The 23,583-nt window shown below is 48.8% G+C and overlaps 1 protein-coding gene across 2 annotated transcripts in view; it reads left to right on the forward strand.

Moving 5' to 3' along the window:
• Positions 1-23,583, forward strand: part of LOC119452904 (caskin-2) — a 341,285-nt gene that overhangs the window by 186,533 nt on the left and 131,169 nt on the right. For both annotated transcript variants that reach the window (XM_037714861.2, XM_049667374.1), the window contains one exon: positions 9,119-9,334. In XM_037714861.2, coding sequence (XP_037570789.1) covers positions 9,119-9,334 — 216 coding nt within the window. The remainder of the gene's footprint in view (positions 1-9,118; positions 9,335-23,583) is intronic.

The raw sequence follows: 23,583 nt of genomic DNA on the forward strand, positions 1-23,583 counted from the left end.
CACGCGCTGGCTATGCACTGCGCACGCTTATCGCCTAAGTGCGCGGCCCTGCGCGCCTGTCGGCGGGTGTATTAAGAGCATGCGCCTATCTCTGGCGAGGCGATAACGGGGGCTCCGGAGCGGAACCCCTTCCCCGCCGTATTGTCTGGCAAGATGATGTAAAGGTCCTCGCACGATGGTGCTCGCGTGTTTGTGCTTCCTCGGAAAACGGGGGAGGCTGATTTCGGTGATAGGACGGGGTCATTCTGCTGACAGGTGTTGTGCTCCCAGAGGGCAGCTATCGTATACAGTCCGCGTTAAATGGTTACGAACCGCAGCATCCGAGAAAACGTTGAATATTTCAGCAGCCTGGGCACGCAGTCTGACGTTAGGATGAAAACTATGCTATAACACTTAGGGGTGAAAACTTATACTATACTACATTGGTCTGAAAACCATATTATAACCTGACGTTGAGCTTTTCAGACTAGCGTCAAACTATGGTTACACGAAAACAACAGCGTTGCATCGTTTGTGGGAACCGCTGACTTGAGCTGCCCTGTACAGCAGTCGCAGCTGGAAGCATCGAGGAAGGGCAACGCTCCTGCCATGGTTAGGGCCTGCTGGCCATGCAGGACTCTGGAGTCGTGGCTACTTCTCAGGTTTTACGGGCTACGAGTCGCAGACTCTTCGAACATTGAACGTTTGCTCAGATACTGCGCTCCGCATATTTTTAATGCCGACTGTACGCGGAATGCTTTCAGCCATTTGTATAGCAAGACGTTGGAGTCACGGGAAGTTGGAGACCCAATTAAGTGATATCAACAGTGGTGGGTGAACGAGGTAAGCTTCAGTCGGCAACCTACGTTTCGAGAAGGCGGCCGTGTCCAAGACCTGTCGCGTTGTAGAAAATATTTGCCCAGGCTTAAGCTTACCTCGTTCACCCACCACTGTTGATATCACTTCAGTCGTCCGTACATTTAACTTTTATCACGCATATGCGTATATGCATTAGCCACCGTCGGCAGTTAGACGACAGAGGTGAAACACTGCTAACAGCGGCTCATCTGTGTCTTAACTCGACGTAGTCTGCCTATTATATACTTACTGCTGGTCAACACTGCTGAGGTCGTCTACCAATCTTAACGGCGCGTCACTAATTTTCATCACCCTTTTGCGGAGCTGTTTGAGCATCGCAGTAATTTATTAATGTGTAACGTTTTAAACCGGCGTGGCATGGTAGCAAGGGGACCGAAGTGTATAAGGCTCTGCAATGCTTTTGATCAGATGTTCTTTATCAGCATCGTCAGCCTCACTAAAGCATCTTTCATAAATCCGTGATGCATTTAGATGTTAAAATCAATCAATCAATCAATCTGAGTACTCCGATATACTGTTTTTGTTGACGCCACTCAGAACGGTTCCTAATATCCCCGCTTCTACGGAGCAGACAAAAGTGGCGTTCAAAAATAAACCGGTCACGGAACAGCAATCCTTCCTTACTATGTTGAACGCCTTTCACGCTTTTTAACGTGCATCAGAGAGAGAGCTCAAGTATTTTCTAATCCCACGAAAACTGGTTCATCCAAGATGACATCTCACAGGCTGCATCCTTAAGCGAACGTGAAACTATACGTTCGTACGTTGCCGTTGCTCCAAATATAGCCCCCTGTAGGCCGATTAAATTGCGTGGAGAAGTAAGCTCAGTTGGTAGTCCTACGTATACTTCGCATTTTGCTGTCCGCTATTTCAGAACGCTCCCCCGACGTCCGACAGGGACGTGTTCGACAACTTCCTCCTTTGTCGTCTGCATCGTCCGACAGCTACGACTCGTCCAAGATGGTGGCTCGACGCCACTTTCGATTCCTCACGACTGCGCGTATGCTGTCGCAAACCAGTTTTGCGCTGGGTTTTTGACGTCGCTGAAAAAAAAAAAAAAAAATAAAGGAGAGAAGAAAAGAGCGCGCGCGTTTCTTTTGTTTCTTGCGGCAGACCGGGAAATCAGGCGATGTCTCGCCGAGCGAGAAACTTTCTCCGCCGTCGTGAGACTAGCAGACGACGGGACAGACGTGCAGCTTTTTACCGGTCCGCTTCACCGACGCCGGCGTGCAAGTTTCGGCCTCTTTCTGTGTTCGGTTAAGCGGCGCTGGAACCTGAAAACGTGACTGCGGGCTGTGAGCGGCTTGTCTTGGATTTTTTCTGTGTAGTGGCGCGTGGCGCATTTTTGATGCACATTCGCCGTGCGGCTCCCGTGTGTACTCCTTCAGTAGCCTATATGACGGGTTATGCATCTGTAGTTGTCAGATTTTAACGCGATAGCGTTAAGGGCCCCGTGTCGCAGAAAATCCGTAAGCGCCGGCGTCCTCCAAATTTTGCCTTTGGTGTTGATCATCCGTCATCTTTTTAGGTGGCCGCTGTTGTGGATATCTCCCTTCGGCTTTGCCTTTTCTATTGTTTTTCTCTCTCCTTCGTGGCGATTGGTGTGTGGGTGTAACCAGTTCCCTGCAAAAGTTACAAGAGGGAACTGTGGTGCGGCGATTGTTCAGATACCGTGATGGCTAGTACAAGGATTTGTCTTATCTACAGGCTTGTTGCTTCAGAAGTTCTTATGGCGGTAATTATTACGCTTTATCTTTCTAAATTTCCAAGAAATCATTTTTTTCTTAAGTTATCAAGGCAGTAGTTTTCTGCTCACGTGCGTATAATCATAAGGTGATGTAGAAGCAAGGCGACCGTGACGTGTTTCCGGCTTCTGCAATCGCTTCCGGCGCTTGCACGCCCCAAAGGCATGGCCTTCGAGATTGTCTCCCGAAGTTACCCCGAGACAGAAGTCGCCGGGTGTGCTGTTTAGACACCAGCTATTGTTGCACTTATGGCGCAATATTTTGTTTGCAATTGGTCAATATTCAAAGTCACAGAGTCGTCTGAAGCCAGAAGGACAAAATTTAGGCAAATCCGCTTCTACCCATTGTTAAAATGCTCCGGCTGAACCGCCACACTTCCATGGGCTCCATGGGAAGCTTCCATGGGCGTATAGCTCTGTGATTACATGTCCTTTTTCTCGGTGGCTTTGTGCCCACACAGAGCGACATATCCCCCGCCAACTTGCATTTCTTTGTTCTGTTCGTCTGCTGACTGCGGCGTGATTGTGTATGAGGCCCCTACCACGCTCCGGTGCTCCTAATTTCCCCGCGTTGTCCGCCGGCCATCTTCATTCAGCCCTTTGTCTCGACCAACCCTTCTCGTGATTGGCAGTTCTGGGACGGGCGACGCCTCCGTAGTGGTTCGCCTTGTGCGCATGCGCAGTCACGGGGTGCGCCTTTCGAGCTAAAACACCTCGCGACGCGTCGTCCCATTTGTCCGGTTAGTTTAGGCATAGCGTTTGACCTATAATTGTTTTATTATTTCGTGTCGTCTGTTTCTGTCTGTCTCATTTGTTTCGCACCTCGATTATCGTCTGCTGGCCGTCTGCTCCCTCCCTTTTAACGTATGGCACAATTTTAAGCGTTACGAGTTTTCGGCTGTTTCTTGGCGGTGACTAATGTCCAAGGTTGACCCGGCTGGTTAAGGTATAGCGTGGCTAATCCCTTTTGAGCTGCCTTTTAACCGTTTTAGTTTGTCGTCTGCCGACGCTTTTTCCCAACCCCTCGCAGCGTTTTCAATTTTTTTTTCAAACAAAATTATAATTTATAGGTACCGAGCCCTTCCTACTTTTTTCTGTCTGTTCGGCGGACTGGTTTACGTGCCTTGTTGATTGAATGTTTCTTTTTGTCATCGGCTTTATATATTTCCGCGATATTACTTGCCGGCAGTCTGGCCCCAACGCTTCTTCACGTTTGCCTGACTGGTTTAGGTGTAACGCGTGATGCGGTTACTCCCTTCATTGTTGTTGTTGTGTGTTTCCTTAGTTAGCTTGTGATTTACAAACCAGTTTCACGTGGTCAGCGAGGCGGCAGTCTGCTCTCTTTAACGCGCGGTTCAAGTTTTAACTTTTCGGCGTGTTTTGCTCGCAAACACCCAAAAGTATAACGGCGAGGTATTTAGCTTGCACATGGTCCGATTATCGCTCGCCGTCGTCTCCTGCAGCTTCTTTCATGCACGTGGTGTTTCCCTTCACGTGTCGAACGAATTTATAATGTACGACGCAAAAATTTTTGTTTGTATAGAAGAAGTTCGCCCGTCTGCTCTAGTTACATAATGTATACAATATAACTATAGTTCTTCAGATTTTCTTTTATCTGCTTGGTTATACAATTAAGGTATTCAATAATGTGATTATTAATCACATTATTGTGGTATATCTTTTAGCGCGCAGCGTGGCAACTCACTGTAGCCCTGAAATTCTGTGAACGCACTCGCGAACTATTGGACGTGAAAATGTCTGTGAGAGAAGTGCGACAATGCTTTCCTCTCGTTCACTACTGCACGACTTAATCAATCGACGCAAGCTTAAGACGATACCTCCCGTCGGGCTCGATCGATAATGCGACGCTAGAATTTCGTCGCAACGTGTCAACCGCATGCATTTTACCTATCTCTACCACCGCGAAGGTTTCGCCGCTGTCTAAAGTCTTGGTAAAGCAGCATACTTTCGATTTCTCCCCGCCAGGTTGAAGTGTGACGCAACATTTTCTGACCCGTTCCGGAGGAAATACCCGCGCCGCCTCTGCTGCTCTGAGATTCGTTCCGGTGTCACGATATATGTAGCACGGTGGCTGCGATGCGAGTATGTCAGCCTATAGAACTTTCTTGTGAACCGCGAAAACGAAACCAAGGAAACTTCACGGTGTGGGAGCGTTTTCCCAGCAGCAGGTTGAAAAAGCTGTCTCCGAACAATGAGTATGGCGTGGTCGCGCGATAACCTCGAAAAGCTGTAGGCTCCACCCGGCCGAGAGGCACGCAGTGGTTGGTGTGTAGTGCGCAGGTCACGAAGACGGCAGTCACGTCCAATTGGGCGCTTCTCTCTCTCTCTCCCTTTTGTTTCTTTTTTATACCGAGTCATTACGTAAGGGTTGCACGTGACCATGCAACCCTTACAGCTCCGCACTGCCTTCTCTATAGGTATACATAGAGCTATTATACAAGCTCAGAACACTGCCTGAAAAAAATAAATGAAAAGAACGCCGATGCACATACGCGGAAAGGAGCCCGTCATCCTGATGTGTGGTATGGCCGGGGCGAAGCGGCGTCCGATACCTTCTTGTGTCGAGTGTGTATACTTGAGAGTCTGAGGACGTCGCTGCCGATAGCCCACATACGTGAAAGGCCGGCGAGCGCTTGCTTCGCTGTAATGCCTCTCTTCTTTGCGCGGATACACTTATCGGCGGCCCTGCGTCCTTGCCGGCTGGACACGCTGTTTCCCACTGCTTTGCGGGAGAGTCGAGACACCCCGGTGTCGAGGAGCTCATTCGATTAGCGTCCAACGGGGGCGGCCGTCGCTGGTTATAAACAACTGAACGCTTCGTACACAGTCTGCGTGAAAGCAGTGTGTGAACCACCCACCTCCATAATCCCATCATAATATGATGGTGATTTAATGGCATCCCCTTTTAGTGGGGGCGGTGACAAATAGTCACCCAGCCTGCTTGATTTAATCAGGCATACTATACAGATTTTTATCTATAGCATTTTTGTATACATTTCATTAATCTTTTTCCCCTCAATATCTGTACCTTGTACCGCTACCTATGACTGTAACATAGCAAATCAGGTCGTATCAATCTCTCCTTGCTTTCTAAATCTTTTTTTTTTAATAGGTGAACGATCGCAGCGCCGTCTGGTATGTTGTGTAAAAAACTTATGGGATAAATCCCACTGTTACGTTCTGGTTACGCGTGGCTAGGTTGTTTTCTCATAAATTGCATTTCATCTGTGTTTTTTTTTTTCAGCAGTTTGTTCGAAATAAAGCTAGGGGGTGTGGTCAAGTTTGGAAATTTGAAGGTGCAACTTGGAATCCGCTAGCGGTGGTCGCTGGGAAAGGTCTTCGTCCTGCAGTTGACATGAAAATAGGCTGCTGCTGCTGCTGCTGATGATGATGATGATGACACGTCTATTCCACTGTGCAGTTTTCTACTTTCGTTCTTGCGACTCCTTTCTAACAATTAGGGAGTTTTAGTGGACCGGGGCTATGGTCCACGTAAGAGCGGTACTGGTGCGGTCTGGCTCCACCGTGTATGGACATGTGCACTGCCGCTTCACCGCTTTTTGCAGGCGTTTTCAAGGCATTCAATAGCGGCTACACATAGCCGCTTTCGATCGAATGCCTTACGTGCATTGTTACCCGCTTCCGTGCGAAGCGCATTGCAGGGATTCTATCTTCGGTACGCTAAAACTCTCTAAAGCGATGTGAACGGGCGCCGTCCTTCCGCTCCTCGAGCATCGCTCTCTGCTGCTCCGTGTTGCTCGATTGTCTTTCTTTCCGAGACCCCTTTGGGTCGTGCTTCTAATCGGGAACTCACAAATGCGGTGCTCTTTTAAAGCTCGCACGGCTATGACCTTCGAGACCGCCGCGGAGCCGGGGACGACCAACGGGGAGGGCAACGTCGATGGTTATCTGTATGCGGCCCTTGCTCCCGATCTGGGTCTCATCTGTGTCACCGCTCCGGCCGCGCTCTCTGTGTTTATTACATACTATATACGCCCCAATGATAGCGGGAACTACTACTGCCTCCTTTATTGTTTCTCGCTGATTTTTTTTTTATCTTTGCTCATTTCTTGGTTCCGTTATCCCGTTTAGCGCGTGTGGCACTGTGGCATCCATTTGTCTCCGGCCGTTCGGTCCTCCTTTTGTCAGGACTGCTTAGCGTCTGATTTATCAGCGTCCTTTCCTATCTCTCTCTCTTTTTTTTTTCTGGAAGGACCGCGCTCTGATTAATCTCCCCCCTCTTCGTCCGCGTATCTGTTGTGCTCCTATAGTTCGGCGCTGTTATCCATGCTCTTTGTCTCAGAAGCGGCGTATCGATTTCTCGAAGGACTCGCGTGTATATATATCTATATATATATATATATATATATATATATATATATATATATATATTATATATCTGGCGCGTTTATTATTCGCCGTGGCAAGTGTACGTGTACACGCCGGTCGCCGCTAATCTTTCTGGGCTGAGTCTTGGCTTGGCTTAACGGTGGTGGGTGCGTGCGTGGCGTCATTTATATCGGTGCTCTTTGTTGTACTGTTGCGCCTGCGTGACATCGCGTTAGGTCGGGGGTTGTGGACAACCGTTTCGCACTTCGTACGTTGCAGAATGAGCACGTGATATATTACTGTCGGTCCTGTTGGCGCAAGTCCTGCCTCTCCTGCAGAGACACACACGCGGTGCTGATGCTGGTGGCGCCATCATATGACGCTGACATCAAGTAGAGGCACACAGAACTACGTAATTGCAACAACCATGTTACACCTATCTGTTGGTGCAAAAGCATTTGCAGTAACCATTATTAGTGTGAAGTCAGTTGCTTTTACAGCGAAGCTGTCTATATGGCTAGGGTTCTATGCATTTTTCGTGTCCGTACGTCAACAGATCCACTTGTGCGAAAACTCAGCTCCCGGATAGGATGCAAAATTTCTTCATTCTATGCGAAAGCTTATACGTCTCATCACTTGGATATACATTTTCAGTAGATTAGTTATCAATAGGCACCATTTTCAAAATCAATAGACTCTCAGGTAGATAATAAGGGTTTCTCAAAGATTTGCCGCTGTGCGACCCGTGTCGGCAATGTGTACGCTCGCACCGCCCTCTCTTTGTCGTCGTTCCAAGCGCTTGCGTGCCTAGTTTCCTTCCGCTCTCCCGGCGTGGCGGTCCCGTCGCGCGTGTCTAGTTTCCTCCGGCTCCCCAAGGTGGCGGCAGTCTTCCACGCGAATGTATGCCGCCGATCAAGGCCGCCGATCAAAATAAGTGTGTGTGCGTGTGTCTTCTGGAAGAGCGCCGTCGCCGCTCAATATAAATAAAATTTGCTCATACCTTTGATCTAAATTCACAGGTGTCACCTCTATGTCGTGTGCTAAACTGCTTCGCTGGTAATTCACTTTAACAGCAGTAGAATGGCGCATGATTTTATTTCCCCTGGCGAAAACTAGGACGCTATGCACGAACTTTTCTGAAGCGTTGTCGCTGAAGAAAGCTGTCACAAAATGGCGTTACCAGCGCTACTGCTGGCATAGGCATCTCCAGTCTTCCGTTATTGCGTAAGCTGTAATACATTTACGGACAGGCTATGACCAGAATATTAATTTAGATGGTCCGTACGCGTATTAATCTTTGCGGAATACTGGATTACAAGGTACACGGACAACAGTATAGCAGCGTTGGCAGCGACACCTTGTGACGGTTTGCCCGACCACAACACGTTAAAAGCGTTTTCGTGCTATATGGTCCTGTACTCGTCATAGGAAAGCCCTAATCCTTCCGAAGCTGCCATGGCTTCTTTTGTTTCAGGGGTCGAATAAGAATGACCGCCATTTACACTGTGACCCAGCAGAGCTCGAGGTAATACACGTGGAGCACTGAGTCGGTGTGCCTGCCATGCCATTAGTGCGAAAAAAAAAAAAATACGGTTGCCCATCAAACGTAATATTTTGAATCAGATTGTTCTATACAGGGTTTCCCAACTAATTATAGCCAAGCTGTTAAGTAGTGTATGTTAATCGCTTTACAGCAGCTCTTTCAACGTAATATGGTTGTCGCTGCAATAAAGATCCGTTTTCTCCGGTTATACTCTGCGCCACAAGATGGCGCCACCAACGTGACTACTTGGCACTTGCGTCTACGTCTCCGGTATTCCGCAAACTGCAATACGTTCGCGCACAAGCCAAAGCCCTCTGCTGTTTCATAGTCTGCTCGGTCCTGGCTATCGCGCTTGACTGAATGTGTTAGTATACGCTGTGAAAATTGCCCCAGTACCCGTGTGTCAACAACTTCACGATATGACCTAATAGTTCAGCTGAAACCCGCTAAGTGGAGAGAAGTATTTAAAATGGAAAATTGCTACAAAGGAAACCCACACGGTTTTCTTGAAAGAAAGGCTTCGCAGTTGAAGAGAAATTTGTGCATGGTCCGGGACGATATGCTCACGATGTGCTCGCAACTGTTGCTTCTAACGTGGTGCATTGTTTCTGCTCCTCCTACAGTGGGCGGCCTGCAGCGCAATGGGACTCTGCGGTCGAGCACCATCAAGAAGGTGGCGCCACCGGTGGTGCCGGACACCAGCGGCGGCGGCTCGGCGGCGCCGGCCACCGGCAGGCGCCACTCGTCGTCCTCCGCCTGCACCACCCCCGTGCACCAGCTGCACTCGCCGCCGCTGTACGGTTCCTCCGAGCAACCCCCACCGTCGCCCACCGCCTACGGTGAGTGCCGATACTGACAGACAGGCTGCGTGTTTGTAAACAAACGGCAGTGGTGCGCTGCGAGACGAACAAAGCGATGTGATTTTGCATTTCTGCCTCGTTTGAAAGACGGTGCTTGTGAGGGACAACAGTAAAGTCAACTTAACCGGGATAATGTAACTATTCTATGCCAATGCTATTTCGTGTTTTGTCACTGCGCCCCCCCCTTCCCCTCTCTCCCCATCGCCTACGTTATCACTGGCATCGGCGGGTTGTGGACGGTGGATGATAATAACGGAATAAAATGGAACGATCTAAGTTTTTTTCCCATTATACCGGTCATTTGTTGGATCTACATAATTACTTTGCCCCTCTTCATTAGAGTTTTAGCGTGTCTGGTATTCCGGTATATGCTCGTACGCTCAACCAGACACACATTCATCCAACACTAATGGTGAGCACGATTACGCAGCTGCCGGACATTTACAACAGCAGCGCTGTATAATACTATTGGTTACTGCAACGTTAGCGCTGCGTTTGTCTTCTTGAGCTATGCGCACCACCAGTCCGGCCGCTCACGTTTACGCCTCTACTCACCCGGTAACCCGGCCAATCCGCCTAGGTAAACCGGAATACCGGACACGCTAGAACTCTATTCGTTCGCACGAAGCCGTGCCCCCGCTATCACCGAGATCGGCCACTCGACGGGACGGATGATCAATGAATAGAATCGGGCGAAAATAATTCTTACATAGCATGGCCCCTGGACGCGCAAGTCACTGCAGAAGCCTTCAGCTCGGCATCGATAACCTAGTAGCTGCTTTGGTACAGCTCTTTATTTGAACTGCAGCGTGGTGCAGGAGCGCAATCGTCTGGACGTCTGTGCAGGCTTGACGAGCATAAGACTTTACGTTGACACTTCGCTGTTCGACGCTATAAACAATAATTTCTTTGCCAGGTAACTATTCAACACTCTGACCTTGCCGTCAGGAAATATTCACGCCATTACAATGTCGATCTCCTTTCTTTCACTGGAGAATGGAGGTCGGGTTTAGTACCGCTGGAAACTTGCCACGAGACATGTTCGTATCGCCGTATGAGCGAAATTGACAGCACTCGATCTACACTCTCAAAAAGTGGCGTAAACACGCCAGGGTGTAACCTTGTCTCAATTCAGTAACCGTCGCCAATCGTGTGTGCATTTGCTCCTTTGTTTAAACCTGAGTGACCACAGGTCTTCGAACTGTTTGCGTTGAGTTGTATATCGCCAATTTTTGCCAGTAACATTCGAGAGGTGGGGCTCTTGCATAAGCTTCACTACCAGCATTGTAAGGTGAGCGTTCCTTTTAGCTGTGGATATTACTGTACATGTGAAACAGTACATGTGTACATGTGCACTGTGGAAAAAAAAAAAAAAAGACATTGTCGCTCGAGCCACGTTTTTCGCAACCGCCGTCATCTCCCTTACGCCGACTTACGCTTGCGCGCTGAGCGAATTGGCCGCGATTCGGCACCGTGATTGGTTATTTCTTCGTGACGTCGTCATTACTTAATGTAAACAGAACGGACGGAATCGTAAAGAAAAATGCGGAACGCACGAGAAATCAAAGAGGGAGAGAGAGAGAGAGAGAGAGAGAAGAGAAAAGTTTAGAAAGGAAAGCGGTGCAGGGGAAGGCACTGAACAAAATAATCCTACCACCGGTGCCCCCCCCCCCCCCCCCCCGTCCAACTTTCGATGAAATTGCGAACACCCAAACTGACATTTACCGCACGAAGACTGATCTATATACCCGCCCCCACACCTAGCTGTTTCCTAAAGGAGCAACTAAGAGCGAAAAGAAAGGTTTGGCGCGGAAACAGACAAACGAAATTGACGCAGAGACGACTTCGAACTCTGGCTGCGTACGGCCGGGGGTGCTGGCATTGTTCCCGTTCCTTCACAACGAATTATTTCTTTCCTCACGGAGGCGAATCAATCGTACACGCACAGCGCGCAAACGTTGACAAAACAGAGGCGGCGCTACAGTCGATCGATTCACTTTTGTCGATCGAGAGGAGTGAGAAACGGAACACCTATAGCACTGAGAGTGTCCGGAGAAAAGGATTGGATGGATCGAGAGAAGAAAATTAAGAACGTGAGTTGTATGCCTGAAAAAATCACCCTGGAAACTAAGCTCGCGAAAGGTGATGGCGAACGCAGAATGCTGGAAACGCGGCGCATAAACGCTGCTGTATTTTAATTTTTCAATGCAGTGTGACGTACATGGGCGTTTTAGGATGCTTTTATTTGCTTTCCTGCTTTGTATCTTTCATTTTTCCGTCTGTAGAGCTGACAATGAAGGAGCGAGGACAAGCGAGCGGCTTAAGGTCGAACGATAGAATTATTCGGGTATTATTCGGAGTCTACAGTTGGCACGAACACGATGCCGCAGAAAAGGCACGGTAATCAACAGCCTAAGTCCTGATACATTGTCCTTAGTCGGATATTGCATGTTTCAATGAAGAAATTAATGTTATTCTAACCAATATAGATAAATATCTGTGAATACAGTCGAACCCGGATATATGGAATCAGAAGGGGATCACAAAAAAAAAAGATTTATGAAATAAAATTTATTTCGAGAAATTTCAAGGTGATTTTACTGCTGTTAGTTATGCACAATAATTCGTTATGTGTGTTCGCTATATCCGGGCTCGACTGTCAAACCGTCTCGCGTTGTTCATCGTTGTGGACAAGGGAGCTCGTAGCGGTTCCAAAACGTAAATTACATGGTTTAGGGGGGGGGGGGGGGGGGGGGAGATCTGTTGAACATAGAAGCTATGCAGCTGCTCGTTTTATTTTGACTGGAGGACTGACTTGGTTGAACTACCGGAGGGCAGTCTACGTTTTGAAATAACTGAGTGAAAAGGTAATTTTTTTTTCTGAATCGAGCATTTTGAATATGCAGAAGCATAAATCAAGTATAGAACATGTCGTTGGCCATGATAAGCTCTTTGGATGTTATTTAGTTCTTGCGTCTTGGATTAAACTCCACCGACCTTTAGGTTTACATTGTTGCTAGGCAGCACTGAAGAATAGCGTACCAGAACCAGGTGTGCGCTATCGGCCCTGTATATCAGGAGAACCAAGTTTGAGACCGGGTTCCGGGCCCGTGCAGTTCTGCCGACCCTATTTCGCTGTCACGATAAAGGTCCCTCCAGCGTGCTCAGGTCGTTTGCGTCCGCTGGTTGATACGAGGGTCTATATTATCGCTACCCGGCCGTCGAGTGCCCCCCTCGTCATGTGTCTCTAACCTAACCACGCTTGCAAATGAGCCTTCACTCGCCCAGTCAGGTTGGCTTCTGTCCGCTCTCCATCGCCACCTGCGGACTGCTGTATAAGTGTCTCTGCGCAGCTGCGCGCTCTCGTAAAGTGCTCCTCTCATTGGCGCAGGGACGCATATGTAAACGTATTTATTACGTCGTTCCGACGGGTGTCGGAGGTAGGTTGTGCTGGGGTATTGCTTGAACAAGTTTAATAACTTTAATACTAGTTGGCTGAAATGCATATTAGAACAGCAGCACACGCGCAACAAAGAAGGAACACGATACACGGCCCAGAACTCGCAACTAATGTTTATTGAAGCAATAAAAAATATACACACGTGGTTAAAATTACGCATGCGCAAAAGTATGACAGAAAAGATCGAAGAACAAAAAATGGCAAAAGAACGGTGTTCAAGGCCGGCATGTCCGAGATTTCCAACGCTCACTCAAAAAGCGTGTTTGACTGCAAACTAATACACATCTTTCTTTTTTTCTTATAAAAAAAAAAAAAAAACGCCTCCGTTAGTTCTTTCGTAAACTGATCTTCGCGCGGCAGGGGGGGGGGGGGGGGGGGGCTGTTTTGTATATGTCCACTTAGTGGACATCTACATTTCGTCTGCCGCGGAAGTGCCGATTGGCTGAAGGCGCCTGTCTCCTTTTTAACGCGTACCCCAGCCCAGCCAATCAGAATTTCAGCAGCAGAAGAAATGGACATGCCCATTAGCATGGACGCTTACAGAACACCCTAGCCCAGTTCAAATTGCGGAGGCCTCGCTGAATCCATCTATAAAAGCGCACTAAACATAATAAAAAATATTCATTGAATGAGAATGACCCGAACTAATCCATATGGTGCTGACGGGGATACCCTTTCTGCGCTGCCGAATTACACTGAACCCGTAATGACTGCAGCCGACGTTCGCTGTCGAGCCTGGAGGCATGGTTAGGGTCTTAGGGTCATTTTGTTTTAGATTTTGAATTTGGCGAAGGAGTAAAGCTTCAGCGTACTCGGAAGGTGGGACACGGTTGAGAGTTGAAGGTGGGCGAGCTGCAAAAATTCCCACGGTCTGCACTAAGCTACAAAAAACAGCAGCAGCGGCAAGGACGGTGATGATGATAATAATAACGCCGGTACACTGCCAGTGGGCCTAGCCCGAGGGGATGCTTTGGTATCTGAACCACTCGGTTAAGTTTTATTTAATCCCCACGAGAACGAAGAGAGAGAGAGAGAGAGATGTTCGAGCAGGCGGAAAGCATAGCCGATAATTAAGTACCGGCTGCATTACACTGCAAACAGTATGGGTCCTGCACTGTGGAGCCCCCCTATTATCGAGGTGTTTGAGGTAGGGGAAAAAAAAAAAAAAAAAAAAACATTCAAGGAGCGCTTCTGGACAGAAACCTAACCCGAGGCATATGACCTCTTTCACTGGCTAAACGGGGTTAAAAAGCTTTGCTCGACTTGCCTCGCTATCGAGGTAGGGGTGCTACTATCGAATGATATTTGTCCGACTTAACCTGACGCGGTCCCCGGCACCTATGATCGCCGTAGCCACAGCCGGAAGGCATGGTCAGAAATGGCGAGCTGTTTTTTTTAGTTTTTTTTCTTTTTCTACTTGTCTTTTGTTGTGCTTACTGAAGCTCTAATAGGACTTCTCCGTGAGTCGCAGTAGGTGCTGGTATGCTTGGAGGAGATGAAGGGGAAAATGGGGGGAGTGTGTTGAGGTGGGTTCCCACGGCCGCATCCGCCGAAGAAGAGGAGGAAAAAGTAGCAGCGAAGAGAAATATCGCCGCTCCTTGTTTCTGTCTCTCTCTCCGCTGGCGCTGAGCTTTCTTTCTCTGCTCGCTGAAGCAGAGTTGCGAGTCTGTTGGGGTCGTGGCAGGGGGGAGGGGAAGAAGATGGGGGGGGGGGGAGGCCAGCCGTGAAGTAGGGGGGGAGACTGCACTACATAACGTGGACACACCGACACGCACGCACACGTACACACACACGGAGGAGTATCGGGAATCCAGGCGTCAGGGTAGGCAGGGCGCGGCAGTGCAAAGTTTCTTTTTCTTTTTTTTTCCCCTTCGTGGCCCGGCGACTTTGGAGGTTTCCGGTTTGGCGGCCTTGATCGTTTTTTATCCCGCCTCGCCTTGCTTCCTCTCCCGTTCGCCTCTCCAGTCTTTGCAAGCCTTCTTCCTCGCTCTCCTCTCTTTTCTCCCTCTCTCGTCGCCCCCCCCCTTTCTCTCTCTCTGTGCACTTGGTGGTGCAGACCGAGAAGTTTCGTTTATCCATCTGTATAAATATATACGGTTTTCTGCTTCAACTTGTTCCTCTGTGCTAGCAGTACACAACCTCTCTGCCCCCCTCTGTCAGTTTTCGCTTGCCCTCGCCCTCTTCGACACTTCATACTGTGCTTCCTCTCTCTCTCCCTCTGGTTGGTTGTTCATAAATCCGCGTGGTCTTCCATCTTCCGCCCGCGGTCATAATAATCTCCAAGGTGTGCGACCGGCCCGAGAGAGATGGCCCCTTCCTGGCCGAAGCGCCTTATCGTTCTCGTCTCTTTCGCTTGTTCGCATTGCTGGTGCATACGGAGTCGTGTTGTGTTCCGGTTTTTTCTTTTTCGCTTGCCGAACCCGTAGACGGTTCGCGTACGAGTTAATAAATGGCTCGCTCTCCTTTGGTGTCGAATGTGTGGCATCATCCAAGGTCTGGTTCGGTGCAAGAGGAGGGCGGGTCAAGAGGCGCGATGAGATGGCAGTGGCTGCCCGTGTTGCGTATGCTGCGAGAGTCCAGTTGATGCCGCCGTGCAGAAGTACTTAGACATTTTTAAGAAGACCCCTATTATGTGCTGTACTGAGTTCACGCTTGTACTTGTACAGCTTTATCTCGTATTGTTCCTTAGTCTCCTTGACAATGTTTTTTTTTAGTGGAGGCAGTATGTTCACACTTCCGCTTCCTAATCCAAAGAAATCGCTGAGAATATGCCTTCATGGTTCTCCTTATACCATCCGTCGTGCCGATGTGGATGACTCCGACGATAACGGCTTGGTCGAAACCGGTGACGAATTGCGAAAAGTTTAAAAATGAGTTGGATCGTTAGAAAATACGGCCTCTTGTTCAGAGACTACTGAATCTGGCATGATGACCAACGTCTCGTTCAGTGCGCAGTCCCGGCGTGCATTCTTTTCGGCCTGATATATGCAGCCCCCCGGAAGCAGTTATTTAAAGTAATTGGCTGATAGGTATAGTTAACCGAGTGCATCTGGTACTACCGTTTCGTCTTCTCCAGAAACAGCAATCGTCGGTAGCTGTCTGGGAATTTTCTCGAAATGGCCTGGAAAAGTCAAGGACTGAGAAAGTTCCTGATAGCTTGATCGGGAATATGCAGATGTATATACTCCTTACTAAGACACCGTAATTGCTGTCTCAAACAAGGTACTCTGTCCTCTGTTTCGTACGCTTCATTGTATGTATATATCCGGGACTCGTTTAAGACTTTGGGAATACGGGTTTTGCCTATCTTCCATGTCGTGTTACTTGCGAGCGGGGCCCTATTCCGTTGGTGCGCCTGCGCTAACACTCTCCGGATTATGGATGCGTCGTGGACGACGTTGATAGAACGCCATACGGCGCGCTCGTTCAATTTACAGTCCAGCATGCGAGCTACGGCGCATTTAATATTAGCTCCGAGGACAGTGTTGGCGCGTGTTGCGAGCCGTTTTGTTGTTGGCGGTTTGTGCGGAGACGCGCAGCGTTATATAGTCTTTAGAGGCAGGCTGCTCCCGTAACGGTCACGTGCTTTGACGTGCGAATGAGGTTAAAGACGCACTCTCGAGCTGCAGTCTGGTCCAGTGACTAAACTGCTGCACAGTTGAAGCACACTGTACCACGAACGCAATCTAAGTTCCCGCCGGCTGAGTGCACCTTCTTTCAGTCACCGAAGAGCCGCATCGGACGGCCCCGGCCGCGTTCTAAGATTAGGTTTTGGCGCGTTCTCGTTTAGAGCCTCGGATGATGGTCAAAGAACGAGTCATGACTCATGAGTGAAGACGTGGTTGGCGGCGGCTCCAGACCTTAATGTAGCCGGCGCGTCTGCCCGTTCGGTTCCATTAAGTTAAATCACGTATATACGGAGCACCCTTTTAGCGTCACACCCCGTCCGACTTACACGAGGACGTACCACTTCGTCCCCTCTGTAGCCGCAGATCGTATTTTGACTTGGCTGTATACGTTCGCCGCTGTCGAGCAGCCTCCATACAGTTCGACTCGCCAACGCATATATTCGTGTAACCAAAGCGGTTGTGCTAAACTATAAGCTGGAGCGCGCTTTCATTCGCGCGCGAGATTAGTCTGCGGAGAGGCCTTGCTTGCTTATCAGCAGCACGTCTTCGTGTCTACGGTATGGCGCACTTCTGTAGTTTCGGGAGTTCGCGACGTGGTGCTGTCGCCCACGCTTGCTGTCATCGTTGTTTCAGTGTAGTACGTGCCGCGAATGTATTCGACGGGAGCGCGATGTGAGGCAAAGACCGAGAACGTGCCTTGTGTGGCTTACGTGGTCGAGCTTGCCTTTTACGCGCGAAGAGCGCGTTGTTTTCTAACGTGCTTCACTGCCTTCGGAGTCACGGGAATGAGTTTGCGACCTTCTTATCTTGAGGAAGGGCACTTCCCTGAAGAGACTTTGGATAGTTCGTACAGTGACTGTGTGCTTCACTGCAGGACTTTTACGCTCTAACCAGTGCTCGCGTTCCAAGCGCGGCCGTGGCTCTATTTACCCGTCATGTTGGCTCCGTGGTTACGGCGTTGTATTTCCGAGGACGAGATCACGGATTCGATTCTCGGCGGAAGCGCTCGTATGCCGAGCAAAAAGCTTTTGCTTTTGGTGCGCTCCAGGCGGTCAAAATCAATCATGCGCCTCCATTACGGCGCCTATCATAAACGCTGCTTCGAGGCGGTAGAATGAATCTATTAATCGGTAATGGGGCTCCTTGGTTACTTGAGATGGGGTTGAATCGACAGTGTGTGCAGATAAGGTTGCGTGTTAACTTACTGCGTACGCAAAAATGAGACGTATATAGTTTCGAAATCGAAGTCGTGGAAATATCCCAAAATGGACTATATGAAGTCAAGTGCGATGTTTCGCGGTCGCCGTGTCGCGCGTATTGCCTTCAAAGCCGTTGCCTGATTGCCGTTCTGCACAGTGTCGAATTTCCGCGCGTTATCTAGTTCTAATCAGTCAGGAAGGGCGCGACTGTCCTTCATGGCCAATCAGAGCAGGCAAGATGGCGAAATTATCAAAGGCGAAAAGTCTAGGATAGTGCCTCCGTTTGATAGTCGCTGTTTACAGGTAGTCTAGCTAAAAGGAAGAAAAACAAACCCAACCCGACAGCTTTGAGTTGGACGTTATCCAACTGAAATTGTGGCGTTATCCTTCAGCCAGACGAGTCAAATAACGAACGACACCGTATCTTGTGGATTCAACCATATTATCTGCGATCTATGGTGCGCGGAATCTCGGAGGTTATATATATCTAGATGCACCCTTGTTTCTTGTAAAATCATCATGAATCGAAACGCGAACAGGAAACAATAAAAACGCACCGCTCTGTAGATGGCGTGTGGAATCGTCCCGAGTGTCTACGTTTAAGCGGCCGGAAAACGATGTCCAACATAACTGAATCGACCACGAGCGGTATCATTGCCATTTCGCGCAACTTTGCGTGTCATCTACCTTCGGTCGTATCCGTAATCTCGTAATCTCAAATAGGCGTGATAGCGCTTACAGGTTGTGGAGCGCCTCCAGTACATCAAAGCTATCGAAGATCTACCCTATTGTAAAACTCATTGTAGGAGAATCATCTGTGAAGTCGAAACGACGAATAAACGGAAGGAAACCTGAAATAGTTGGGTCACCCCAAGGCTTCGTTGCTGCACCTCCGGTCGCGCGACTGAATACTATCGCGAGTATTGCTGACAGTACGTTTTAGTACCACTCTTGTTGTAGAGAAAATCTAGATCGCGTCAAGCACCAGCTCGCAGCCTACACTTTTGGTTCCATGTACAATTTTACGACCTGTTTACATGCTAGTGGAGCTTCCGAAATGCATGGAATTGTGAGCTGTAACCGCTCTGTAGATGGTTTCTAAGTGTGGAATCGTCCCGAGTGTACGTGTTGACGTCTTAATTAAGCGACTGTCTCAATCGCTGGTGAACCTGGAAACGGAAGAACACAGTGGAGTAGTTGAAGACTTGTTCTCATTTATTCGAAACTTTCGAATAACGAATCGAATAGGATGTTTGCATTTACGCAATAAAATATTCGCTTTTACGAACAGTGACTATTCGATTCGGTCTTCGAATCGAATAGTCGCTATTCGTTAATGTGAATATTTTTCGACTACTTTTCGAATGTTCTAAAACGTGAACTGCGCCCAATTAAACATGAAATTGGAGCAAAATTACCATAAGTTTTCACCTCCGCGGGCATAGTATACACATAAAACAAGAGAACTTGCGTAGTAGAGCAGGCTACGTCGCTTACATTACAGGCGGTCACTCGCACTCTTATAGAAGAGTCATTTGCATGCGAAGAAACTACTTGTTTGCTCCAACCATTTGTGCTTTTAATTAACGATGTTTCATAATGTACTAAGTAATGTCAGAAAATTACTAACTTTAGGAATGCTAGCATGTGAAGATCCGTTTAATATTAATTGTGATAATGGCTGTTCAGTTATTAAAAACTATTCGAGAGCTATTCTATTCGATTAGCTTGTGGCACTATTCGATTCTTATTCGATTCGGTCTCAAAAATCACTATTCGCACACTCCTACATACGAGGTACTTGCATCGGTCATCGCAATCCTGTCTTCCCTCTGGCTTATCCCCCTTTTCCTGACCAAGGAAAGAAAGAAAGAAATGAAGGAACAGAGAAAAAAGAATTCTCGCGGGAGATGGTCGAATTTCGAAGCGGTGTTTCGCAACTATAGGCGGATCAAGTCCGAAACAAGTGGAGCTTATTGCGTCATCGACCCACTCGTGTCCGCGTTGCTTCGCCTTTCTGTCATCGTTAATCTTGTCTTTCTTTTAATGTTTTTTTCCCCTCTCCGTGCTTGCGGGTGTCGTGGTTGCAGCGAGGAACGGACGGCGCCCTTCGTCCGATTTCAAAGCACGTGCGGGCGTCGGCGACACAAAGCGAAGAGCTAGAAAGCGCGCGCGCGAGGATTACACGAGCCGAGGGCGTTGTTAATTAACAACACGGAGAAAAGGAAAATGCCGATGTCGCTTTTGCAGATCGAAGCTGCGGGGTCGATCGATGACGCCCTTCATTCGCGATTGCCTTCGGGCTGTCTCCGTTGTGCTTTCCTGTTCTCTCAACACGCCCAGGCACCACTGGTTGGTTGGTCAGCGAAAGGCGCGTTGCATTCACGCCTTCTGAAGGAGAGATTCTCGCGTTATTAGCCGCGGGGCGGACCCAGATAAATGGTGGCAGAGGAGCCGCCATCTTGAGCGTGCTGAACGACGTGGATTAGATGCGGAATCGACGCATATGCCTCTATACGAAGAATACTTGCTTTTGTTGTGAAGTGTGAAGGGTAAATTTGTCATCCACCCGAATGCAGCGCGAAGATACACAAAGGAAACCCATGCCGGCTTTCCCATACGGGTTTCTAAACCCATACCCGTATGGATTTCCTTACGGGTATCGGTTTAGAAACCCGTATGGGGAAAGCCGGCATGGGTTTCCTTTGTAGCTTCGCGCTGAATTCGGGTGAATGACAAATTTCCCATCTAACGCGACAGCGTTAAGGGCCCCGTGTCGCAGAAAATCCGGCGTCGATGTCGGCGTAAGCGCCTTCGTCCGTGGCGGAGAAATTCATCCCGAACCACCCCGACCTCGCAGGCCCTCCGCGTGGCGCAGAGGCGTTGATGAACGAAATTGAATTTCTCGAAGTAAAATCCGTCAGAAAAATTGTAAAGTGCGACTTAACTACAACCTTCAGACATGATAGCTTCGGATTGTAATTTTAATGTACGAGAAAACGTAATTCTGCTACAAGGAAACTCAAACACAAACCTCTTTTCCAGCATATCTACCATACCAACAGCTACGTGCCCGGCTATGTTTCTTGCGAAAGCGCCATTCAGATGGCACTCGCCTCCTCGGCAGCGTAAAACGGTAGCAGCGCGCAGAGGCGAAGGTGGAGAAAAAGAAAGCTGCAGTTGCCGGGAGGCCTGGCAGGCATTCAGGGATCTTTGAATGCTATGGCGTTCCACTCTTAAAGGCGAAGATTAAGCGTCCTACAAATTTTTATGATTCTTCCTTCACCTTGCGGGATTCCGCAGAACTGATTTGCCATGTTGTGAAGTGTGTTGCAACCGCTCTTGCGTTGAAACTGTGAAAAAAAAAAAAAAAAAAGTGCTTCCGTTAGCGCGCGATATAGTTCTTTCATTAAGCGTTTCTGACCAACATGTAGTTGCTATATGCCCCCCCCCCCCCTCTCTCTCTCTCTCTCTCTGCGACAAGAAATAACATAAGATACTACCTGGAATCGAGGAGAGTGTTTGATTGAGCCGTTCAAGAAGCGTCGCGGCTTCTCCTCCACGCTTGCGTCGGCGGCTACGTAAATTCAACGTCAGACGAATGGAATAGAATCAGAAAGGATGGCTTTACGTTATCGCGCCCTGAACAGGTACATGGATGGAATTCACCTTGCTAAGCTGTGACTAAACTGATCGGTGCACGTCGTGATTTTGAATCTGAATAAACTAACACGCGACTGAGGAAGCAAACGAATAGATAGATAGATAGATAGATAGATAGATAGATAGATAGATAGATAGATAGATAGATAGATAGATAGATAGATAGATAGATAGATAGATAGATAGATAGATAGATAGATAGATAGATAGATAGATAGACGGTCAAACCAACTATGAGTAATGCATGAAACGAGCACGTAAGTGCGAGAGTTGTTGCAGTGAGGGCCTTTTTTTCTGTGATTTTACTACCACTATCTCACCTTCTGCAGTTCCTGCTTATTCTTCTTCTTCTACTACTACTACTACTACTACTACTACTACTACTACTACTACTACTACTACTCGTAGTTGCAGAAAAACTGTATTTACAGCCTACGCCTCCCCTACTGTGCTTTTACCGATTGGCATATAACTTGCTGTCTTCGTTTACTAGTAATATCGATAAGCTGTTCTCGCAAAAGAGCGAATGGGAATTTCTAAAGTCCCCGCAAGCAAATTGTGACCGCTGCGAAAGTTTTCGTAGGCCTGTTTTCTTCGGCGATGACCACGTGAGCACTTTGAAAAGATTAGGAATACAGTCGGAACCCGGATATATCGACTCTGAAGGGGATCACAAAAATTTTCAAGGCGATTTTACTGCCGTTCGTTATACAAAATAATCAGGTATATGTGGGTTCGATATAGCCGGGTTCGACTGTATGCGCTGTCGTCCCTCCCGGTTTTGTAATATAAACATTCGACAAAAAAGACACTGGAATGCTGTCTCTCGAACAACTTTCTAAAAGCGACGGAAACACCCGGAGGAGATTTGATTGCACCGTCGCTGTGCTCTCTCTCTCTCTCTCTCTCTATATATATATATATATATATATATATATATATATATATATATATACGCACGCGCACGCACACACACACACACACACACACACACACACACACACACACACACACACACACACACACACACACACACACACACACACAGTCCCGGGTGCAGCCCCAGTGCAAATAGCGCGACTCCATCACCGTTTGGCGGAGCGCGCGCTATTTGGGGGCGATATCAACGCCCGACGCTGTGCCGTAATAGCCGGGCGACCGCGCTGACCGCTCTGCAGCGGCGCTCCAAAAGTGCTCACACCCATTCCGTGTTGTCGAGGTGGTGGTGGCAGCCGAGCCTGCACGGAGTGTCGGTTTGCTTGATCCCTTCCCACTCACTTCTCTTCTATGCCCTCGCTTCGCAAGATGGCGTGATTGCGCCCTGTTTCGTATGGACACTTCAACCATTTCTGCCGTCGGCGTCGCCGTCGCCGTCGCCGTCGCCGTCGTCGTCGCCGTCGCCGTCGCCGTCGCCCCGTATAGATAAAATCTTCGCCGCGCGCCGTATGTGCGGGGACGCCCGCTATCACGGAGAGCGAACGCACTCAATCTCGAGGCACTTCTCTGCCAACAACCGCGCTCGTCGCTCGTCCGCACAGTCTCTTATCTCTCCCACGCGTAAGCAAGGCAGCGGTAAGCCAGCGCCGAAGGGAGCGGGGGGGGGGGGGGGGGGGCGCACTTCTACGCTGCCAACAACCGCGCTCGTCGCTCGCTCGCACCGTCTCTTATCTCCACATGGCTCTGACCTTTAGGCGCCATTCGCCGCTCAGTTTCCGTTGAAACGATAGACCGCACGTACCTTCGCCTATGCGGCGTATCCGCTTGCTGCCAGAGTTCTGACGGTCGTTGTCTGCAGTCATTCAGTGTGATCTATTCATCACAGCACGCTTGTCTCTTCGGTCGTTATCTCTCTATATATCTTTTTTCCCTTTCTCGCCCTCAGTTACCCTCACAATGTTCGATTTTTTACACGTTTTTCTGTTTCCGCGTTGCCCGTCTCTGTTTCGCATTTACCCCCGGCTTCTCTGTTATTTTTCCTCTCGCTGCTAGCTTCGGCCGTGAGCAGCCTGGGTCCACTTGGGAAATAGGTACACGTCGACGCCGTTACCTTAGGCCGAGTAATAATGACGATAATAATAACTGCGCGTAAACCGTCGACGACCTCCGTTCGTTTTGACCGGAAGGCGAAAGCACGCCGACCTCGGCGACGCGTCGATGCGTTCCTAAACGCGCTGTGTGCTTTACTTTTTTTTTCTGATTTTTATTCTGCTTGAACGCGGGATAAAGCAAAATGGCTCTCGCAACACTCGGCGAGCAGACGATGGCGAGCAGACGACG

This window comes from Dermacentor silvarum, chromosome 5 (genome assembly GCF_013339745.2).
Source record: "Dermacentor silvarum isolate Dsil-2018 chromosome 5, BIME_Dsil_1.4, whole genome shotgun sequence".
NCBI lineage: Eukaryota > Metazoa > Arthropoda > Arachnida > Ixodida > Ixodidae > Dermacentor > Dermacentor silvarum.